The sequence below is a fragment of the Ranitomeya imitator genome, chromosome 5 (assembly GCF_032444005.1).
Source record: "Ranitomeya imitator isolate aRanImi1 chromosome 5, aRanImi1.pri, whole genome shotgun sequence".
NCBI lineage: Eukaryota > Metazoa > Chordata > Amphibia > Anura > Dendrobatidae > Ranitomeya > Ranitomeya imitator.
The window spans coordinates 129,960-150,789 of NC_091286.1; the positions used below are offsets into that span (position 1 = coordinate 129,960).

Genomic DNA, 20,830 nt, shown 5'->3' on the forward strand with positions numbered 1-20,830 from the left:
GGAAGTGAATTGTACTACATGGATGACTATGGAGGTGCATTATACTATATGGAGCACTTTGAGGAGTGTATTATACTATATGGAAGACTATGGGGCACATTATATTATAAGGAGGACCCGTAGAAGCGCAGTTGCGCGAAATGGCCATCGTCCTTCTGTTCCGCGTTCTCCCTCCAGTCACCTGCATATGTTCTGATTAAAGGATTTTGAATTTTAGGACCGGTGAGTGCACTGCTATTTTTTTCTTCTTTGTTTGGATTATCATGGACTTTGATTGTGCACCCGAGTGTCCTTTCTAGGCTTATACGGCATAGCAGGGATAATATGTAAACATGGTGGCATGGGTAGACATTAGTAGCAGTGCTGTGTATCTTTTTCTACTTGTACGCATTGTATAACATGATATTGTATGGTGATCTGTTAGTGATCTATTAGTGATGGTTCTGTCCCCTTCATTCTTTCTCAGATGGTGGAAAGAGGCCGGGAAACAAGCGTCCAACGACTTCAGTATTGTCGATCGCACTCGTTTAGCGGCCTGAGATCAGCGCATGTAAATACAACTGAAATGCTTCTGTTTGATGTGCAATATGTTAGCATTTGATGCCCCATTTTAAACTTTGCCTAGGGCCCCACTTTGCCTAAAACAGGCCCTGATCCCAGCCCCCATGTGTATAATTCCTCCTCTGCAGTAAAATGGCCACTAACATAGCAGCAGGTAGTCTCCTGTCTCTTGAAGGTCTGTGAAACCTGATATCACAGTTGGATTTCAGAGCTTCAGGGGAGAGGATATTGCTGCACAGATCTCTCAGGCTCATTGTATGTGAATACGTCACATTCAGTAAGGTTGGTATTTTATGTTTTTATTCATCACAATAGTTTATTTAGCTTGTTTTATGAATGTACAGCACAAAATGTGAGGATATTTCATAGAAATAAGGGAGATTTTATAAAAGAAAGTGTGCTGCTCAGGCATATACAGTAGTTCCCTAACATATTCCTTCTCTTGCTTCAGATTATCTGCTGAAATGGAGAGAAAAATGTACAATTTATCCAAACAACTTGATGTTGAGGAAGTAACAAACATGCTGTTAGATGATAGCGACCTCACACTGAATGAGGATTTAGGAGAGGAAAGTGAGATTGATTCTCATGATGAGGTGGAAGAATGTGTCCTGGATTCTGAAACAGAGCAAGATGGTGACAGTGGTGAGGATGGAAAGGCTTTAGTTTCCTATGTACCACATGCCAAAAAAATTGTACTTCTTCTATCAACACTTCATGATGATGCTGCCATCGATCCTGGGACTGGGGCAGAAAAAAACCCACCAATGCCACCAAAGGGGGTGTGGATACAGCAGATCAGATGTGCTCCACTTTCAACGTCAGCAGAAACATCAAACGCTGGCCAATGGTCATATTTTTTGCTATGTTGAATTTGGGTGGTATAAATTCACAAGTAATTTATCTTGAAAACAAGCTTGAAACACTCCGTAGACGATTGTATCTGAAAAAATTGGCCCATGAACTAGTACTTGGAGAGCTACGCAGGAGAAGCGTGAAAACAATCGGTATCCCCTCTCGCCTTCAAGTTCAGCACAAAAGGTTCCGCCCAGAAGATGATGGTGAAAAGTCACCATCTGCACCACCTCACAAAAGAAGGAGATGCACCACCTGCCAAACGGAAAGCGGAACCAGAAGGCTTTCAAATTATGAATGTCTCAAATGTCATAAAGCAATTTGCCTGACACATGCAAAAATGGTGTGTAATTCTTGCTATTTGCTCTGCAAGTGTGACTTTTCTGGGGAAACCTCAGCATCTACTTCTGATTGAATATGTTTTTAATAGTACTTAAGGTACCTTAAAATTAAGTTTGTGTTCAAAAATTTTCTTTGTACATATTTTTTGAGAGAGTCGAACTGGTGACTATTTGGCAGGAGTTTTGAAAAGTTTGTATTTCATAGTTATTAGTTTTATGTTAAGTAAATGTTTTTTTTTGCAACTGATTATGTGTAGTCTCTTTTATTACATCCTTACGAAGGTCACTGATCACTTTTAGAGCACTGAAATTGCAAACATTAGATATTATAGGTATTTTTCCAGCAGGCGCCTGACAGGCACATTGTATGTGAACTCGTTAGTCCGAATATTGTATGTGACGGAGGGTTAAAGAGAAACAGAGCCAGAATTCTCGCTGGTTGGTTGGTGATCAAATACATACAAGAAAATGCAATTTAATTATGTAAAAATCATACAATATGATTTTCTTGATTTTATTTTTAGATTCTGTCTTTCACAGATAAAGTGTATCTACCATACAAATTACAGACCTCTACATTCTTTGTAGGTGGGAAAACATACAGTCAGTGTATGAAATATTTATATCCTCATTGTATCACAGACATCATAGAATGGTGGAGTGGGAAGGGACACCCTGGGTCATCTGCTCCAACCCCCTGCACACACAGTGCATTCCTTAGTGATGGTCAGCTTATTGTTCATATTATAAGCAGTGTACTCATGTAACTGTAGAGCCAAAATACATATCTTATAGACATTACATATAGGGCAAGAAAGGTTATTCTGTTGCTCTTGAGACATCATAGTCCTAATGACGAGTACACTTACCCATGTGGACAGTTGATGAACACATTCCAGCCTCATCTCATCAGTTTTGCTATAATTCTTCTCACTTTAGATAATTTCATAGAATGAAACCTACATGTAATATGATATTAAAAAAACCACCTTGCTATATTGGGAAATTGAACATCATTAGTGTCTGTCTCCAACACACTTTTCAATACAACAGGCAGGTGAAATTGCAATAGAAAATTTATTTCATGCAAGTTTGTTTTTGCATAACCCATGCATGCATCTTTGCTGAAAATGTAGAATTTTGCACACAATGCAGGTCAGTTCATACTTTGACAAATGTTTCCTGATTTCGTACTGCAAGTCCCAGCATTGAAATACTTCATTCTATGTTTGATATCTATTTTGATGATTTAGTAAAACAGATCTTTAGAGTTTACCACCACGTTAGATATATATTGATAACATACAAGAGATCTCGTATGCACAGTCATTATAGGCCACATGTTATCAGATCAGATACAGGCTCCATTGTCACAAGCATGCCAATATAAAGAGAATAATCCAATCCGACTATACACAAGTCAAAGTGGTAGCTGCCCATGGAGCGATGTTATACAGTGCGTGGATCTCGCCAATGTGACCGATGGCTGGCAGTGCGCACTTCTCGTTACAAACTGGAAGTCACAAAAAGTCATCCCCGAGCAATAAATGTACAGATTCAAATGTTCACATTTTGCTACATGTTTGTAAGACAGATAAATGTATTTACCTCTGAACAGAGTCCAACACGTCTTCACATTTTATACATCATGCAATTCATGCTACATAAGTATATAGTTTGCTTTAGAGTTTTAGGTTTTGGCAGCAGACACTGTGGAGAGGAACCGTCGACTGATGTTGGTGTTTGTCCATGGGCAGAGGTTCTGTCCGAGTGAGCACAATGAGGCGCTGCTTTCCTGAGGGTCAGTCCAAGCCACCATAGCTGCCTCTATTTGTATGTCTAGCAATGACACGATGCTCTTTGCAAAAATATGCCTGTAAAGAATACAATGAAGACTTAAGACTTCCCCATGGTCTTTTAAAATTCAAGCTTGTCGATCATTTTAGAAAGAGCTACATGCAGAGGCAGCCATTTTCTTCTCCAATGGAACTTAGTATTTCCATGCAGATGAACATTGCTTTCTGCTTTAATAGGTGGCCATGCATCAAATCATCTTACTTGCACAGACGCTTGAAGGAATCTTATGGCTCAAATTATATCCTGAGAAAAAACGATTCTTCCTTTGTCTCCATGTTTTTTCCATAAAATGACAGCAGCCAATGAAATCCAATTTCAGCCAAGAGAAAAGCATCAAGTAGCAAGACTATTCTATGTGGTTGTCCTATAGCGAGACCATGCAGCATAACACTGGCAGAATAGTTTGCTGCCCACTTTCCTTCATCTTTTGGCCTACCAGTGGCACCGTGGCGCTACTGCTGGGAGCGGGATAGTAAAGGAAATGATTACAAAGCTTAGACCATTCTGTGCTACTGATCCATGCTACAAGATGAATGGGAGAGGCAGTGAGCGGCGATGAGCCCACTGGAGGACAATTTTCGTAGGGATGACAGCCACTACTTTTACAACCTTCATTGGGAAGATGAAATGTAAAGTGCAGCAGTGGATCATAAAGTTGAATGGACTAAGAATGAGGTCAACAGTGTAGCCAATTCAGCGGGATTCCCATGCACTGTTACATGCTGAGAGTTGTATCACTTGGCAACAAAATCCAGCAAAGCCAAACTATGGAGAGATGACAAGATAAGAGATCACAGAGGATACTGAACCATTGCACACACTACATTGTCTGTTCCTAGTTTAAGTGCTTCCTTTTCAATCTTACAGCTGTTTTTTTTCCTATGCATGCATTGTTATAATTTCCAGCATTTTTTAGGGAAACTATAGTTGAGCTCTGAAGATGTACTGGCATTATACATGTAGCAGGCAGCCTTCATGCTCCACTGTCATCTGCACAGCTCACACCACAAGATAGTTTGCTAAGAATTGGAATAATTGACAAATGCAGCTGTTACCCGTGGTCTACATAGCATGAGATGCATCAGAAATGTAATTTAGGGATGGAGTGCAGGATTTGCACTCTCGCACCAATTCCTCCTGTTGCCATAGTGATACCACCCACTTCTTGCAGCTGCAGACATAGCATGCATCCATTTTCAGTCTTTTACGCATGCAGAAGGAACAAGTCAGCAGACAATGAATTCAGATTATGATAACAATAACTATAACTTTACATATGTCTAATGGGCCAATAAGTAGCAGAAATCTTTTTTTACCAAGCGCACTTCCACTTTTTGACTTGATATGCTTGTTCCTACACATTGCATGTAATGCAGCAGACTCCAGAGAGGAGTACTGATAATGTAATTATTGTGTGGATGCGTACATGTAAGGGCAGCAGAGCTCTAACCTGAATATTATAAGACCCAATTAATACTAAGGAACAGTGTGAGGAGACAAAAGCCATAGATGTCATATATAACACTCATATGTCTACACTGAACCAGCATTTGGATCAGTCAGAAGCTTTCCAGTCACTGGAACTATAGAACTGTGCACAATGAAGCCACTGGATCTATAGAACTGGCCGCTGGAACTATTGAACTGGGCACTTTGGGGCCACTGGGACTATTGAACTGGGCACTTTGGGGCCACTGGGACTATTGAACTGAGCACTTTGGGGCCACTGGGACTATTGAACTGGGCACTTTGGGGCCACTGGGACTATTGAACTGAGCACTTTGGGGCCACTGGAACTATTGGACTGGGCACTTTGGGGCCACTGGGACTATTGAACTGAGCACTTTCGGGCCACTGGGACTATTGAACTGGGCACTTTGGGGTCACTGGAACTATTGAACTGAGCACTTTGGGGCCACTGGGACTATTGAACTGAGCACTTTGGGGCCACTGGGACTATTGAACTGAGCACTTTGGGGCCACTGGGACTATTGAACTGAGCACTTTGGGGCCACTGGGACTATTGAACTGAGCACTTTGGGGCCACTGGGACTATTGAACTGGGCACTTTGGGGCCACTGGGACTATTGAACTGAGCACTTTGGGGCCACTGGAACTATTGGACTGGGCACATTGGGGCCACTTGCACTATTGAACTGAGCACTCTTGAACCACTGGAATTATTGGATGGGGCACTCTGTGGCCACTGGAACTATTGGACTGGGCACATTGGGGCCACTGGGACTATTGGACTGGGCACATTGGGGCCACTGGATCTATCGAACTGGACACATTGGAACTACATTAAGTATTAGACTGGGCACATTGGGGCCACATGAAGTATCAGACTGTGGACACTGAAACCACATGAACTATTGCACTGGGCACACAGGGGCCTAATGGACTTTCTGACTGGGCACATTGGGGCCACGTGAAATATCGGACTGAGGAGATACATTAAATATTACACTGGGCACATTGGAGCCACATGATCTATTGAACTGTGTACAATGGGGTCACATGATGTATCAGTCTGGGCACAGCCACGTAGTGGGCTAGTTCTGGGCATATGAGTGCATCATTTTCAAGTCAGTCATGCATTGCTCACTAACATTTGGACAATGGAAGACTTAAAGTGATAGTATACAACATGAAGTGTCTATACCCTTTGTCTCAACTGACCGCATAGTCACTTGCTACTTCTGAATGCAAGTTTCTTTTATAAAACTCATCTACATACCCTTTCTTACTCCTCCATCAGGTGGGCTTGGATACTCCTCGGGTGAAAGGAGAAAGTAGGGTCCACCTTTCTCCCGAGTGCTAGACTGTGTAAAGGACAAGCCCTCATCGGGCGTTATTGTCTGGTCTATGTGAGGACAGTCTTCATTTGCCAACGCTGCTTTGGCCACGTCTCCATTCAGTTTGGAATCTTCAAATATAATAAAGAGGCCATTGGAGACAATATTAGGGTGTGGCGTTCATTGTAGCATGCAAGTGTAAAAAAATCATTCATAATGAAAAAAGTTTAGATACCACCAAACAGACCATTAAAACACATAGTTGATTTTGCATATTATGCGGTTTTGCTTTTTTTTTCGAGAAATGTAACTAACTTTGATTATCTCCCAGATCATAGATTTCTACTACGATCATCAGGATGTAGAGTATGAATATTTTAATGGGTCTTTTTTCAACCATAGGAAAAAAAAAGAAGTCCAGCTCACCATAGTAGTAATCCCAGAAGGCTCGGAGCACGGAGACGCTGTGTCAGGCGTGAGGAAACCAGAAATAAAGGAAGAAATTCCAGCTCGACGAGACGTGAAAAGTAAAAACTTGATACTTTATTCACTTCATATCAGAAGCAGAGGATGAGACATCAGCACAATACAATAAAAACACTATCTACGCGTTTCAGGTGGCGAGGCACCCTTAATCATGATATCATGATTAAGGGTGCCTCGCCACCTGAAACGCGTAGATAGTGTTTTTATTGTATTGTGCGCAGAGGATGAGACATCAGCACAATACAATAAAAACACTACGCGTTTCAGGTGGCGAGGCACCCTTAATCATGATATCATGATTAAGGGTGCCTCGCCACCTGAAATGCGTAGATAGTGTTTTTATTGTATTGTGCTGATGTCTCATCCTCTGCTTCTGATATGAAGTGAATAAAGTATCAAGTTTTTACTTTTCACATCTCGTCGAGCTGGAATTTCTTCCTTTATTTCTCTTTTTTCAACACAACCTTTCAGTTATCCATTATAACCTGTAAAATTGCCTTGTCTATGGTGTTGGTGTTACATTATGCCATTCACTATAAAGTTGCACACTCTATTTCAGTACAGTCAAAGAAAACTTGATTTGCTGCAGCTAAAGATATATATGGTATTGTGCAAAGATTTTTGGTAGGTGTGGGACAAACTGTTGTAAAGAAAAAACAATTTAACCCCTTTACCCCCGAGGGTGGTTTGCATGTTAATGACCAGGCCAATTTTTAGAATTCTGACCACTGTCCCTTTATGAGGTTATAACTCTGGAACGCTAACATGGATCCCTGTGAATCTGACATTGTTTTCTTGTGACATATTGTACTTCATGATAGTGGTAAAATTTATTTGATATTACTTGCGTTTATTTGTGAAAAAAAGAAAATTTGGCGAAAATTTTACGAATTTTGCAATTTTCCAACTGTGATTTTTCATGCCCTTAAATTACAGAGATATGTCACACAAAATACTTAATAAGTAACATTTCCCACATGTCTACTTTCATGAGCACAGTTTTCAAAACATTTTTTTGGTTAGGAAGTAATAAGGGTTAAAAGTTGATCAACGATTTCTCATTTTTACAACACCATTTTTTTTAAGCACCACCTCACATTTGAAGTGAGTTTGAGGGGTCTATATGATAGAGAATACCCAAAAGTGACACCATTCTAAAAACTGCACCCCTCAAGGTGCTCAAAACCACATTCAAGAAGTGTATTAATCCTTCAGATGCTTCACAAGAGTTTTTGGAATGTTTAAAAAAAAAAGAACATTTATCTTTTTTCACAAACAATTTACTTCAGATCCAATTTTTCTTATTTTACCAAGGGTAACAGGAGAAATTGGACCCCAAAAGTTGTTGTGTAATTTCTCCTGAGTACACTGATACACCATTGTAGTGGAATACTACTGCTTGGGCGCATGGCAGAGCTCGGAAGGGAAGGAGCGCTGTTTGACTTTTTCAACGTAAAATTGGCTGGAATTAAGATCGAATGCCATGTTGCGTTTGGAGAGCCCCTGGTGTGCCTAAACAGTGGAAATCCCCACAAGTTACACTATTTTGGAAACTAAACCCCCTAAGGAACTTATCAAGATGTGTGGTGAGCACCTTGACCCCCCCAAGTGCTTCACAGATGTTTAGAACTTAGAGCCATAAAAATAAAAAATCATAAAAATGATATTTTTGCCACAATTTTTTAATTTCCCAAGGGTAACAGGAGAAATTGGACCACAACAGTTGTTGTGTAATTTGTCCTCAGTATGCTGATACCCCATATGTGCAGGTAAACCACTGTTTGGCTACATGGCAGAGCTTGGAAGGGAAGGAGTGCCGTTTGACTTTTTCAACACAAAATTGTCTGGAATTAAGATCAGCTGCCATGTCGCATTCGGAGAGCCCCTGATGTGCCTAAACAATGAAAACTATGTAAAAGTTAAACCATTTTGGAAACTTGACCCCCTAAGAAACTTATCTAGATGTGTAGTAGGCACGTTGAACCTCCAAGTGCTTCACAGAAATTTATAACGTAGAGCCGTAAAAATAAAAAAATCATAATTTTTTATCAAAAATTATCTTTTCACCCCCATTTTTTTATTTTTCCAAGGGTAACAGAAGAAATTGGACTACAAGAACTATTGTGCAATTTGTTCTGAGTACGCTGATACCCCATATGTGCGAGTAAACAACTATTTGGGCACATGGCAGAGCTCAGAAGGGATGGAGTGCCATATTTTACTGTTATGGTTTGCAGGTGCCATGAGCCACTGTAAGAGCCCATGAGATGCCGAAACAGCAAAACGTCCCATAAGTGACCCCATTTTATGAACTACACCTCTCAATGAATTCATCTAGGGGTGAAGTGATCATATTGACCCCATGGGTGTCACAGAATTTTATACCATTGGGCAGCCATGCTGAGAGACTCAGGAGGAACAGAGCGCTATGTGCCTATTCAAGTGAATGGGTCTATGCATATGTTGGTGTTTCCACGGACCATGCTGACATATCCATTTTTTATGTTAGCACGGGCCACAAAACATCCAGGACACATGCATATACATAACACACATGGATGTCATCCATGTGACACGCATCGGTGCCGGGAAAGAAGCATTACAGTCGGCGCTGTTCCCTGGCACCTGGTGCTGAACACAGCTATCATCATTCTCCCCTGCTTGTGCCGATCGCCGGCAGAGCAGGGGAGAATGATGAGAGCCGTGTGCCAGGAAACAGTGCTTACTGTAACGCTTCTTCCCTGGCTCCAGTCCTTGTGGTACTGATGTGGTACATGCATGCCACACATGTGCCGCAAGTACTACACACATAGACACTAACATCTCCAGTACCAGAAATATCAGGCCGTGGGAAAGAGACCTTATAGCGTGATTTTATGTTTGGCTGCTGTCACACACTAAAAGACGCTTTTTATTGCAAGAAATTGTTTTTGCATCACCATATTTTGAGAGCTATAATTTTTCCATATTTTGGCCCACAGAGTAATGTGACTTCTTGTTTTTTGCAGGACGAGTTGTCGTTTTTATTGGTACCATTTTTGGGCACTTGACATTTTTTTTATCGCTTTTTATTCCGATTTTTGGGAGGCAGAATGAACAAAATCCAGCAATTCATGAATTTCTTTGAGGGCGGTGGGCATTTATACCGTTCCACATGTGGTAAAATTGATAAGGCAGTTTTATTCTTTGGGTTAGTACGATTACCGAGATACCTCATTTATATAATTTTTTTATGTTTTGGCACTTTTGTACAATAAAAACTATTTTATATAAAAAATAATTATTTTTGCATGGCTTTATTCTGAGAGCTATAACTTTTTTATTTTTCCGATGAAGGAGCTGTAAGGGGGCTTGTTTTTTGCGGGACATTATGACGTTTTCAGCATAACAATGCTTATTTATATCTATCTTTTTGATTGCGTGTTATTCCACTTTTTGTTCAGCGGCATGATGATAATTGTTTTTTGCCTTTTTTTATAGTGTTCACTAAAGGGGTTAACTAGTGGCAGAGTTTTATAGGTCAGGTCATGACCGCGTATGGCAAATACGGGTTTCTTCCCTTAACACACACACCCCATTCCGCAACCAACACCTTAAAATATTATACCCCTTGAAATAAAAACAATATTCATCGAGTCTTTGGATAATATCGGCCACAGCGGCCAGTTTATTAACAAACAATAACATATAACAAATAGATATCAATAATTGATATAATCCCTAACATGAGGAGGGTTCCTGGAGCTAAAAATCTGGCTTATATTTGGCAATAACCAACGAACTTCAACCACAATGTTACCCTCAGCCGTAAACCAGCAGCTCAAGGGCACCAAACAACCCATTCAAGGAAGACTAACCACCAAAAGCTCCCAGGGTAATACCCCGTCCAGAGCCCATAGCTGAATGCCAGATCAAACCCACCTCATTTAAACTGTATGGAATTTTCTCACAATTCCTTCCCCGACGAATCAGCGTCAACTCCAAAAACCCCACCAAACACAAACAGCCCTGACCACCTCAGGCTCGTAAGTGCCTCAACACCGCGAATGCTCTCTCAACACTTTCCTGTATTGCAAGTGCCCACAAATCAATCCCTATGTTGTTCAAATGCACCCCATCTTCCCTCCAAAAATTACCACCCCCGATTCCAATTTAAAATGTCTCACACTTATGCCGCAATTCCTGGATATAAAACTTGATACGGCCTTATTCAATTTAACCCTTTCTCTATTGATCACCTTAAACAATCTGGCCGCCCTCCCCTTCTTCCTAGGAACAATATCCGACCAAACTATCAATACTACCGAAAAAGACGTCCACAATCTTAAAAAATCAAAACGAATATTCCTGATCCATTCTCTGACCGGCTTAGTTCCCAAGTCATTACCGCCCATATGCACGACCCAAATGTCAGGAGCTCTATCAAACAAAAAGCTCTTGAAAATTCAACTGAAACCCTGCCCCAAACCATGCCTCTAAAACCTAACCAACGAATGACCACTTGATCTCTTCCAAAGCCTAATTGCCTACCGTCCGGCCTCACGTCGGCCCGTATGGCCCTCCAATGCACGAACGAATGTCCGAAAATCCAGGCTAAGAAAGGCACGTGACCTGAAAAAGACACAAGTCACCAAGTCACATGAAAAAACAACCCTCACTGCCCCATCTCCCCACCATAAGTCAAATAACAGAGCCATCTACCGATCCGCCGAATTGCTTTGACCCCCAAACCTCTACTATGAGCCTCTGACACAGCCCCAATCCTAAAGAAATGAGAACCGTACGTCTCTGGGGGCACTCCCAACTCTTGCAACCCTTTATTCAAAATGGCAATAAATTGAAATCGGGACAGGATTTGCCCCCTCTGCATGACACAGCAGTGGGCCCGCCCTACTTGACCACAAGCACCAGTACGATTCAAGACATCTTAGAGGACACATTAGGGCCCCATCCACGTTTCCAAGCACCACACACCTACCCTTTCATGATTGATCGGTCTTTGAACGTCGGATCTAAAACACAATGCCCCCTGCTCGAATTTCAACATCTTCTGCAATCAGACCCCCCACCCTAAACCTGCTGTGCGACATGAGTTCACCTATACGCAACGCTCAAAAAAATGCCAAAGAGAAAGCCAGGCTAAACAACACGACCTCGAAGGTAGAAGCACAAATCTTTTCCAACACACCACCTAAACATTCAAGCATGCTGAATGAAATTGGTCTGCGCCTATCAAAATTCTTATTGCTCCTTCGCAAACCTTTTAAAGCCTGTCTAACCCAAAAAATTTTTGTCACATCTATAGACCCCTCCAACTTAAAACCAAATGCCAAACCCACCACAAATTTGTTAACTTTAGAAACCGACCAGCCACTGTTAGCCGCACAACCCACTAACCATAACAAAGCCTATACTTTATCCCCTTCAGACTCAACCGCTCCCCACTGCAACAGCCAACCTTGCCAAACACTCCACGATTCCTCGTAAGATGCCCAGGTCTGGCGCGCAACAGAGTCACAAATCAGTCGTCCTGCTCATCAGTAATCACTTGCCACAAGCATAAAGTGCATTCTTCTCCCGAAGCCTCCGCTTCTGGCGCCAATTCCCGGAAACTGTTCCATTGAAAACGAGATAAAGCATCCGCTATAGAGTTTTTAACACCTGGGACATGCACCGCATAAATCCAAGCATTCAGTTCAAGGCACAGTACAACTAATTCCCACTTAATCACTGGGGGGATGATGCCGACAAGCTATTAATTATCGACACCACGCTCATATTATCGCAATGAAAGCAAACTTTCCGATTCACGAACAATTCGCCCCAAATGAAAACTGCCACCACAATCGGAAACAACTCCAATAAAGCTAAATTTTTTTGTCAAACCCTTCCGCTGCCACTCCTCTGCCCATCTTCCGACACTCCACCTCCCTTTACTATAAGCTCCGTAACCGACACCACCTGCTGCGTCCGTGTAGATTTCACAATCAAAATTACTCAAAATCTCATGCAGAATCAACGACCGTCCATAATAATTTTCCAGAAAGCGTTGCCACACAATCAAATCATCCCTGTGCTCCTTTTTCAAATATCCAAATTTTGTGCTGCATGCATTCCAGCTGTCGCACTAGCCAGCCTCCGGCAAAAAATTCTACCCATGGGTATGATCCTGCACGCGAAATTTAACCGACCTAGCAACGACTGCAATCCTTCAATGTCAATTTGCGCCGTTTTCTAACCCTATTCAATTCCTGTTTCAATAACAAGAATTTATCGTCCGGTAGCCGACATTACATTTTCTCTGAATCAATCAAAATTCCAAGGAAGCTTAACACCATGCCGGGGCCCTCCGTTTTTTCTCTAGCCAAAGGCACACCAAAAAGTGCCACCACCCATTCCATGGTGACCAAAGTATTCCTACACAAAACCGAATCTGATGGACCTATAAGTAAATTGTCATACAAATAGTAAATAATGGACTGGACGTCAGCAACATCCCTAAACACCCACTCTAAAAAGGTACTGAACGTTTCAAAGACACATGAAATTGTGCAACCCATTGGCAAACATCTATCCAAATAGTACCCGCCCTTACAAAAACAACCTAACAATGGAATAATGTCCTGGTGAACAGGAAGTAACCTAAAAGCCGATTCAATATGGGTTTTTGACAACAAAGCACCAGTCCCGTATTTTCAAACCAATTGAACTGCCGTACCAAACGATGTGTATTCCACTGAACATAACTCCTGTGCGATGCCATCATTAACCGACCGACCCTTCGGATACTACAAATGTTGAATCAATCTAAACTTATTTGGTTCTTTCTTTGGCACAACCCCTAATGGAGAAAAAATCATCCCTGCAACAGGCAAAGATAAAAACGGACCTGCCATCCTACCCAATTCAACCTCCTTTTTCAATTTCACAGTAACAATCTCCGAATGCAAATCTGCCGACCTCAAATTTTTTACAGAAAAAGGAACCATGTGGTTAGGGGGAGCAATTCGAAAACCTTCCACAAAACCACTACAAATGACCCTTGCCTTCTCCTGGTCCGGATACCTATTTAGAAAGGGGACCATCTCTGGAAGCCTCACTGGTGTCACCCCCATGACCGGCACCCAGAGAGGGCTTACCCTTTGTTTTTTTTAAAACATTTTGCAGCTCCGTGGGAGATCCCATTGCAAAAGGAGCACACATGCTTGAACTTACAGTTACTACCGTACTTGCACTGGCCATCATTGAATTGCCAGCACGTTCTGGACTTTTCTTTTGATCCTTGTGCCCCTTGACCACCACTTCCATGCCCTGCTTGCTGGCTGCCGCTACCACCGCTCCCGTGAAAGGACTGCCCATATCGGACTGGAGCCATAACCTTCAGCCAAAGCCCAATATCCTTTTGATCCCACTTGATCTCGGGTCTTACTACCTTCCTCTGCCTAAATTGCTTGTCGTAACGCAGCCACGCCACACCACCGTACGTACGGTGTGCCTCTCCAATCGCATCCAGATAGCAGAACAGACCTGAACAATTTTCAGGAAATTTTTCTCCAATAACACTAGCCAAAATCGCAAAAGCCTGCAACCAACTAACAAATGTCTGTGGAATCAGCCGCCACCGCCGCTTTTCTTCCTCCTCTTTTTAACTATCATCCTTCTTTCCTTTGTCTAAATTAAACTTCTCCAATGGAAGAAGGGAGAATATTTCCACATATTCATCCCGACAAATTTTCTCCTTTACCTCTTTCTTCAAATGGGCTCCCAAGGGGCCCTCAAAGCACACATATACTTTACTTTGCCCTTTGCTCGATCGTCCAACTTAATCACCTCCCCTTTGTCTTTTTCAGTTTGTACAAATACCGATATGCCAGAAACAGAGGCCCACTCTCCTACATCCGATACTGGCGGCTCGCTTGTGACCTGCGACCCACAAGTTACCCCCAGCAACCATGCCCCTACTGGGGTCGTCCCCGCAGTACCCTGTGCCACACTCTTCAATCTTTGCAAAACCTGTGCCATACTAAGCAAAATCTCGCGAAGGCCCCGTCCCCGCTAGAGCCAGCTAACTGCCGTCCCTCCGACCCTGAGGCCTGACTACCTAGAACATGTAACATAGCCCCTGTGGGCGACAAATCACACATAAAATCATGCTCACCAAGCTGTACAGGTGCTGTGTCCCCGCCAGCCGTTAATCCGGATTCCAGACGCCTTGTATCTTCCCGGTGGTCGCTGCCCGACTCGGATTCCACTTCTCCTTGAGGCCCCAGGCTCGTGCTACATGCTGAATTGCCCTCCGGTTTGCTGATGTGCCCGAAGCTGCAAAACAGTAGTTCTTCCTCCGCCGCCATGTTGCTAGGACCCCGCCGCAGATCAACGCCTCTGCTGCCACCGCTGCGGTCCCATGACGCCATCTGTGCAGGCCGCCGAGAAGGTGCGGAATGATCTTGCTGCCTCAGCTGCACATCCATTGCGGCCTGAGGCTCCAAGGTGGGACGCACTTCCGGTCCGGTGTACACTCCTCTGCGACTCCTCTGCCCCACGCCAACAGGCCGGCTTGGTGGATTCCTGCCAGGGCAAGCACGGCGGGAGGAAGCTGCCAGACCACGCCCACTTTTTGCAGGGTCCCCGGAGGGGCTCCGGAGCCTGCGCCTGCTGTGAGCCACAATATCTGGTGACAGTCTCTCCGGGGCCTTGTCCTTCTGCAAATCCTGCTCCGCTCCCGCGACCTGGAGGCACCCAGAATAGAAGATAATTGCTCCTCCAGCCAACCTCCCCGTCTGTAGCTAGCCGCATCCCAGAACCTATCCATGATATCCTCCACAGACTCCATGAGGAAAATCTCGGTGTTTCCTCTCAGCTTGCTTCCTCTCAGATTTCTTCAATGGAAGTGAGAATATTCCCACACTTTTCCACCAACTACCCCTAAACGGGCCCCTATAAATGCCCCTTCCACATCTCCACCAATCCCTCTCAATCATTTCAAAAACCTTTCTAGAAATCCTCCCCTAGCCAACAGCAGTCATGGGGCTTACATTTAGCTGTGCCTATTCCAGCCCCCATCTTTACAGATGCGGGGATACCAAATATGTGTACTTTAATAGTTTATATGTTTTTAATTCAAAGATTTAATGATAGAATAAATATTGATTTATTATTATTTTCAATAATTTTAAAATTATTACATTTTTTTTAACTTCATTCTATCTTTTACACTTTGTCCCACTATGGGACAATCATTTTTTGCAAGCTGATCGCTTCTAAAGTATGCAGATGAAACAGCCTCTGCATGCTATAGTAGCTGTCAGCGGTGAAATCCATGCACAGTGACCTGAAAAACATCCTGACATGCATTGCGCATGACAGGAAGTTTCTCAGCTCTGGTAAACCGGATGTAATCATGACGACATCGGGTAACCATAGCAGCGATCGGGACCCGGTGTCAAGCCGCGGGGTCTCCGAACCAAAGGCAGAGGGGCTGTCAGCCCTCAGCCTGCTCCCGGAATGCTGCGATCATGCTCAATCACATTATTCCGGGGATTAAAGTGTCGTTAGTGATCTGTGTCAGCTGACACCCAGCCGCGATCGGCTTCAAACCACCCATGTGCGCGGCCGTTTGCTATAACATACTATTCCATCCATGGGAAGTAAGTCCCAGGTCACATGGATGGAATAGTACGTCTAATGTCAGAGAGGGGTTAAAAACAGAGGTGTTAATAGTTTAATTAGATCAATTAACAAAATACAAATTAAGTAAACAAATGACAAATCTAAATAAAAATCAATGTTTGGTGTGACCATTAGTGATGATACTGGTTACTCACCCGAGTATCACGGTACTCGTCACCCTAGCTGCAGTTTTCTTTTTTTTTCAAAAATTCACCAAAACCGCCCCCCAAAAAATGTATACAGTCTGTTATGTCAGACTGAGGCCTGGTGTATCTGTTTAAAAATCATAGATTTTCAGGCATACGTAGCATAGTTCTGTGTGCTAGCCTTGTTCAATTTTTTATTTATTTTTTTTTTTTTTTATAAATTCACCCAAAAGCCAAAAAAAATTAATACAGTCTGTTATGTCAGGCTGAGGGCTGGTGTTTCTGTTTTTGAAAAATCATATTTCCGCAGGCATACGTAGCATTGTTCTGTCTGCTAGCTTTGCTACACTCTGTTTTTTTTATTTAAAAAATTCTACAAAACCCTAAAAAAAAATTAATACAATCTTTTATGTCAGGCTGAAGCCTGGTGTTTGTGTTTGAAAAATTGTAGCTTTGCAGGCATAATGATTAGATATAATTTAGCTCCAAATAAATACATTTCTGCTGAGCTTTTGAAATAGTGCAGTATTCCATTTAAAATGGGCAAGGCAAGGGGCAAGGGATGGGGAAGTGGACATGATGCTGATGGTGCATGCAGTGGACGAGGCCGTGGCCAAGGTGAAAGTGGGCCACAACAAAGACCCACATCTTCTCGCTCAACCTTCCTGTCCCAGTTTCTATGGGACCGCTGTACACCACTATTGAAGCCAGAGCAGTGTGAAACGGTTGTTGGTTGGATAGCGGATAATGCTTCCAGTCACTTAGCCATCACCACCACCACCATGTCTTCCACATGGTCAAGTCTGAAAAACACCAAAAAAGGAAAAATTCAAGAAAACACACCAAAAACAGGCAGAGATGCTTACCTGTCTGAATAGGCCTCAATACAATTGCACAGACAGGGTGCAGCAGACCCAAGTAAAATGGCAAATGCACAGGTGCAATACCTAATGAAACAGCCAGCCTTCAATCAGGGATTGGCTGTGTGGTACACTAATGCACTAAGATATATACTCTGTATGTGGTATGTTCACACAAGGAATGCAGAGCATCTGGCTCCAGCCTATTAATAATGCCCTATGGCGGGCTGCCCAGTGATACAATGCATCCTGTGTGAACAGAGGCCACAGTGTACAGAACCATTTGGGCCCAACTGCACCCTGCAAAAAATACAACATGCAAAACAAAACATATAAATATATGTAAGGTATTGGTTGTTATTCTGGCCATAATATGTAAGCCGGAAACCCGCGTCAAGGGTCCTAAGGGTTTGCCAGTACTACTCTAATATAAAAAACACCAAAAAAGGAAAAATTCAAGAAAACACACCGAAAACAAGCAGAGATGCTTACCTGTCTAAATAGACCTCAATGCACATGGTCAAGTCTGAGTAGCTGTGAGTGTGGCCCGGATATTCCTCACCCTGATCCTCCTTCCTCCCACCATGCCGAGTGCCCTGAGACAACTGATCCCACACTTGGACACTCTGAAGAGCTGTTCAGTTTTCCATTTCAAGATTCCGGACTCTCGGCCGGTCAACTTGAAGTGGGGACAGATGAGATAGCATGTAGCAATGCCCAAAGCTTTGAACAGCCCCGGTCACACGAAGGCGATGGTGGGAAAGTGTCACAAGAGGTGGACGATGATGAGACACAATTGCCAGAAAGTCAGGAGGAGGAGCAGGGTGCAGATGTGGAAGACGAGGTGGTGGATGACATAGTGACTGACCCAACCTAGGAGGACATGCAGAGCGAGGACAGCAGCACACATGGGGAAGGAGGCATATCACCCCAACAGACAGGAAGAAGCAGTGTAGTGGCCACAGACAAAGCGTGCATTCGTTCCCCATAATGCCAACATGAGGAAAGTTGCTATTCCAACTGTTAGATCTTCCCGTGTTTGGTTATTTTTTAAAGACTCTGCCGATAACCCCAAACAGGCCATTTGAAGCAACCGCCATGCCCGCATCAGCAGGGGTAGAAAAACTACCAGCCTGACCACCACCAGCATAATCAGACACATGGCACTGAAGCACCCAACTTTGTGGGCCAAACCACAGGCTTCAGGAACACTGTCTGCAGGTGACACCACTGCTTCTTCCACTGTTTTGCATAGAAGCCAATCCCCAGTCCACCATGCATGTGAACATGCCTCTAGCCCTGCACCTGTTGTTGCTCACAATCAGCACCATGATCAAGCCCGTCCACGTCCTTGTCCCAGCACAGCCTTCAGTTGTCTATACCCCAGTCATTGGAACGCAAGCGTAAATACCCAGCCAACGCCCCACAGGACACAGTCCTAAATTCTAACATTTCTCTTCTGCTTGCGCTCGAAATGTTGCCTCTTAGGCTCATTGAGACGGAGGCTTTCCGCAACCTGATGGCAGTGGCCATCCCAAGGTACTCGGTCCCGAGTCGCCACTATTTCTCCCGGTGTGCTGTACCAACATTACACCAGCATGTATACCACATTACCCGTACCCTCAACAATGCTGTTACAGGGAAAGTCCACCTAACCACAGACACGTTGACAAGTGCTTGTGGCCAGGGATGGTACATCTCACTGATGGCACACTGGGTTAACATAGTGGAAGCCGGGACCCAGTCAGACCTTGGGATGGAACACATCCTCCCCACGCCGAGGATTGCCGGCCCTATGTCAGTCAGGGCTGCCCCCACAGTCTACAGCTCCTGCACCGCCTCCTCTTCAGCCTCCATCTCTGAAATCAACACATCAGTCAGAAGCTGGAAACACTGCAGCACTGCCTCAGCCAAGCGGCAACAGGCTGTGCTGAAGCTGATCTACATAGGTGACAAACCGCACAATGCTTAAGAGTTGTGGACAGCGCTGAAAGAGCAGTCAGATATTTGGATGACACCGCTGAACCTACAGCCAGGCATGGTCGTGTGTGACAATGGCTGGAACCTGGTGGCGGCTCTGAGGCAAGGTGAGCTCACACACGTACCTTGCTTGGCCCATGTGCTTAACCTCGTGGTTCAACATTTTCTGAAAAGCTACCCAGAGCTGCCGGATCTGCTAGTGAAAGTATGCCGTCTGTCTACCCATTTTAGAAAGTCAGCTACAGCTTCAGCCGCCCTTGCCGTGCTTCAGCAGCATTTGCAGCTTCCGGCTCACCGACTGGTGTGTGATGTCTCCATGCACTGGAACTCTACGCTGCATATGTTGGAAAGATTTGTGAGCAGAAGAGGGCAGTTGTTGATTATCAACATCAACAAGGCCAGCAATATTCAGTACAGACTCCTCAGGAGTGGACATGGATGTCAGACATACTGTATGTACCATCCTACAAAACTTTGAGGACTGCACCAAGATGGTGAGCAGCGATGATGCCATAATTAGCATCACCATCCCGCTTCTCAGCATTCTGAAAACCTCTCTGCTCACAATTAAAGAAGAAGCATTGCAGGCAGAGCACGAGGGCATGGATCAAGGAACCATACAGGGGGATTACACTCAGCCCAGTCTCATGTCTTCCTAACTTGGATTGGTAAGCAATGAGGAGGAGAAGGAGGAATAACAGGAGCTACTTTCATGCGCTATGGACGGTACTACAAGCACAGCTGTCAAACCGTCTGTTCAGCGGGGATGGCCTGAGGACAGGGAGGAGGAGGATGAGGAGGACAGCATGGTCAATCGTCCTGTTGGTGAGGACACGGAAATCTTGCCTGTTAGCAGTCTGGCACGTATGGCTGACTTTATGTTGCGCTGCATTTCACGTGACCCTCGCATTATAAAAAATTTTGGTGACACTCATTACTGATTGGTGACACTTCTAGACCCACACTACAAGGAGAACTTTCAGTATCTTTTTTTGCCAGAGGCAGAGAGGTGTACTAAAATGCACCAGAGGGCCTTTGTAGCAGATTTACTTAGAAAATTTCCATGTGAGAACGCTGGCAGCAGACGCCACAGTATGTTGTACAACCAAGGAGTCCAAGTGAGAGGGACAGAAGTACAATCCAGCTCAGGCAGAGCCCTAAGGCACAGAGGCAAGGGGTGCTGTCACAAGAAGTGCAATGTTTGGTAAGATGCTGAGGGAGTACCTTGCAGATCGTACAAACGTCCTCCGGGATTCCTCTGTGCCTTTTAATTATTG

General features: G+C 43.8%; 1 protein-coding gene across 2 annotated transcripts in view; it reads right to left on the reverse strand.

The window, feature by feature from the left end:
* Nucleotides 1–2,257: 2,257 nt before the first annotated feature.
* The window catches only part of KCNC1 (potassium voltage-gated channel subfamily C member 1), a 208,852-nt gene continuing 190,279 nt past the window's right edge, over nucleotides 2,258–20,830 (reverse strand). Inside the window, exons 3-4 of one of the 2 annotated variants that reach the window (XM_069768184.1) lie at nucleotides 6,355–6,543; nucleotides 2,258–3,631 (exon numbers count right to left, since the gene is read on the reverse strand). In XM_069768184.1, the coding sequence (XP_069624285.1) occupies nucleotides 3,597–3,631; nucleotides 6,355–6,543 (224 nt within the window). In that variant the 3' untranslated portion in view covers nucleotides 2,258–3,596. Of the gene's footprint in view, nucleotides 4,380–6,354; nucleotides 6,544–20,830 lie in introns of both variants that reach the window. The other variant, XM_069768183.1, reaches the window with a different exon arrangement.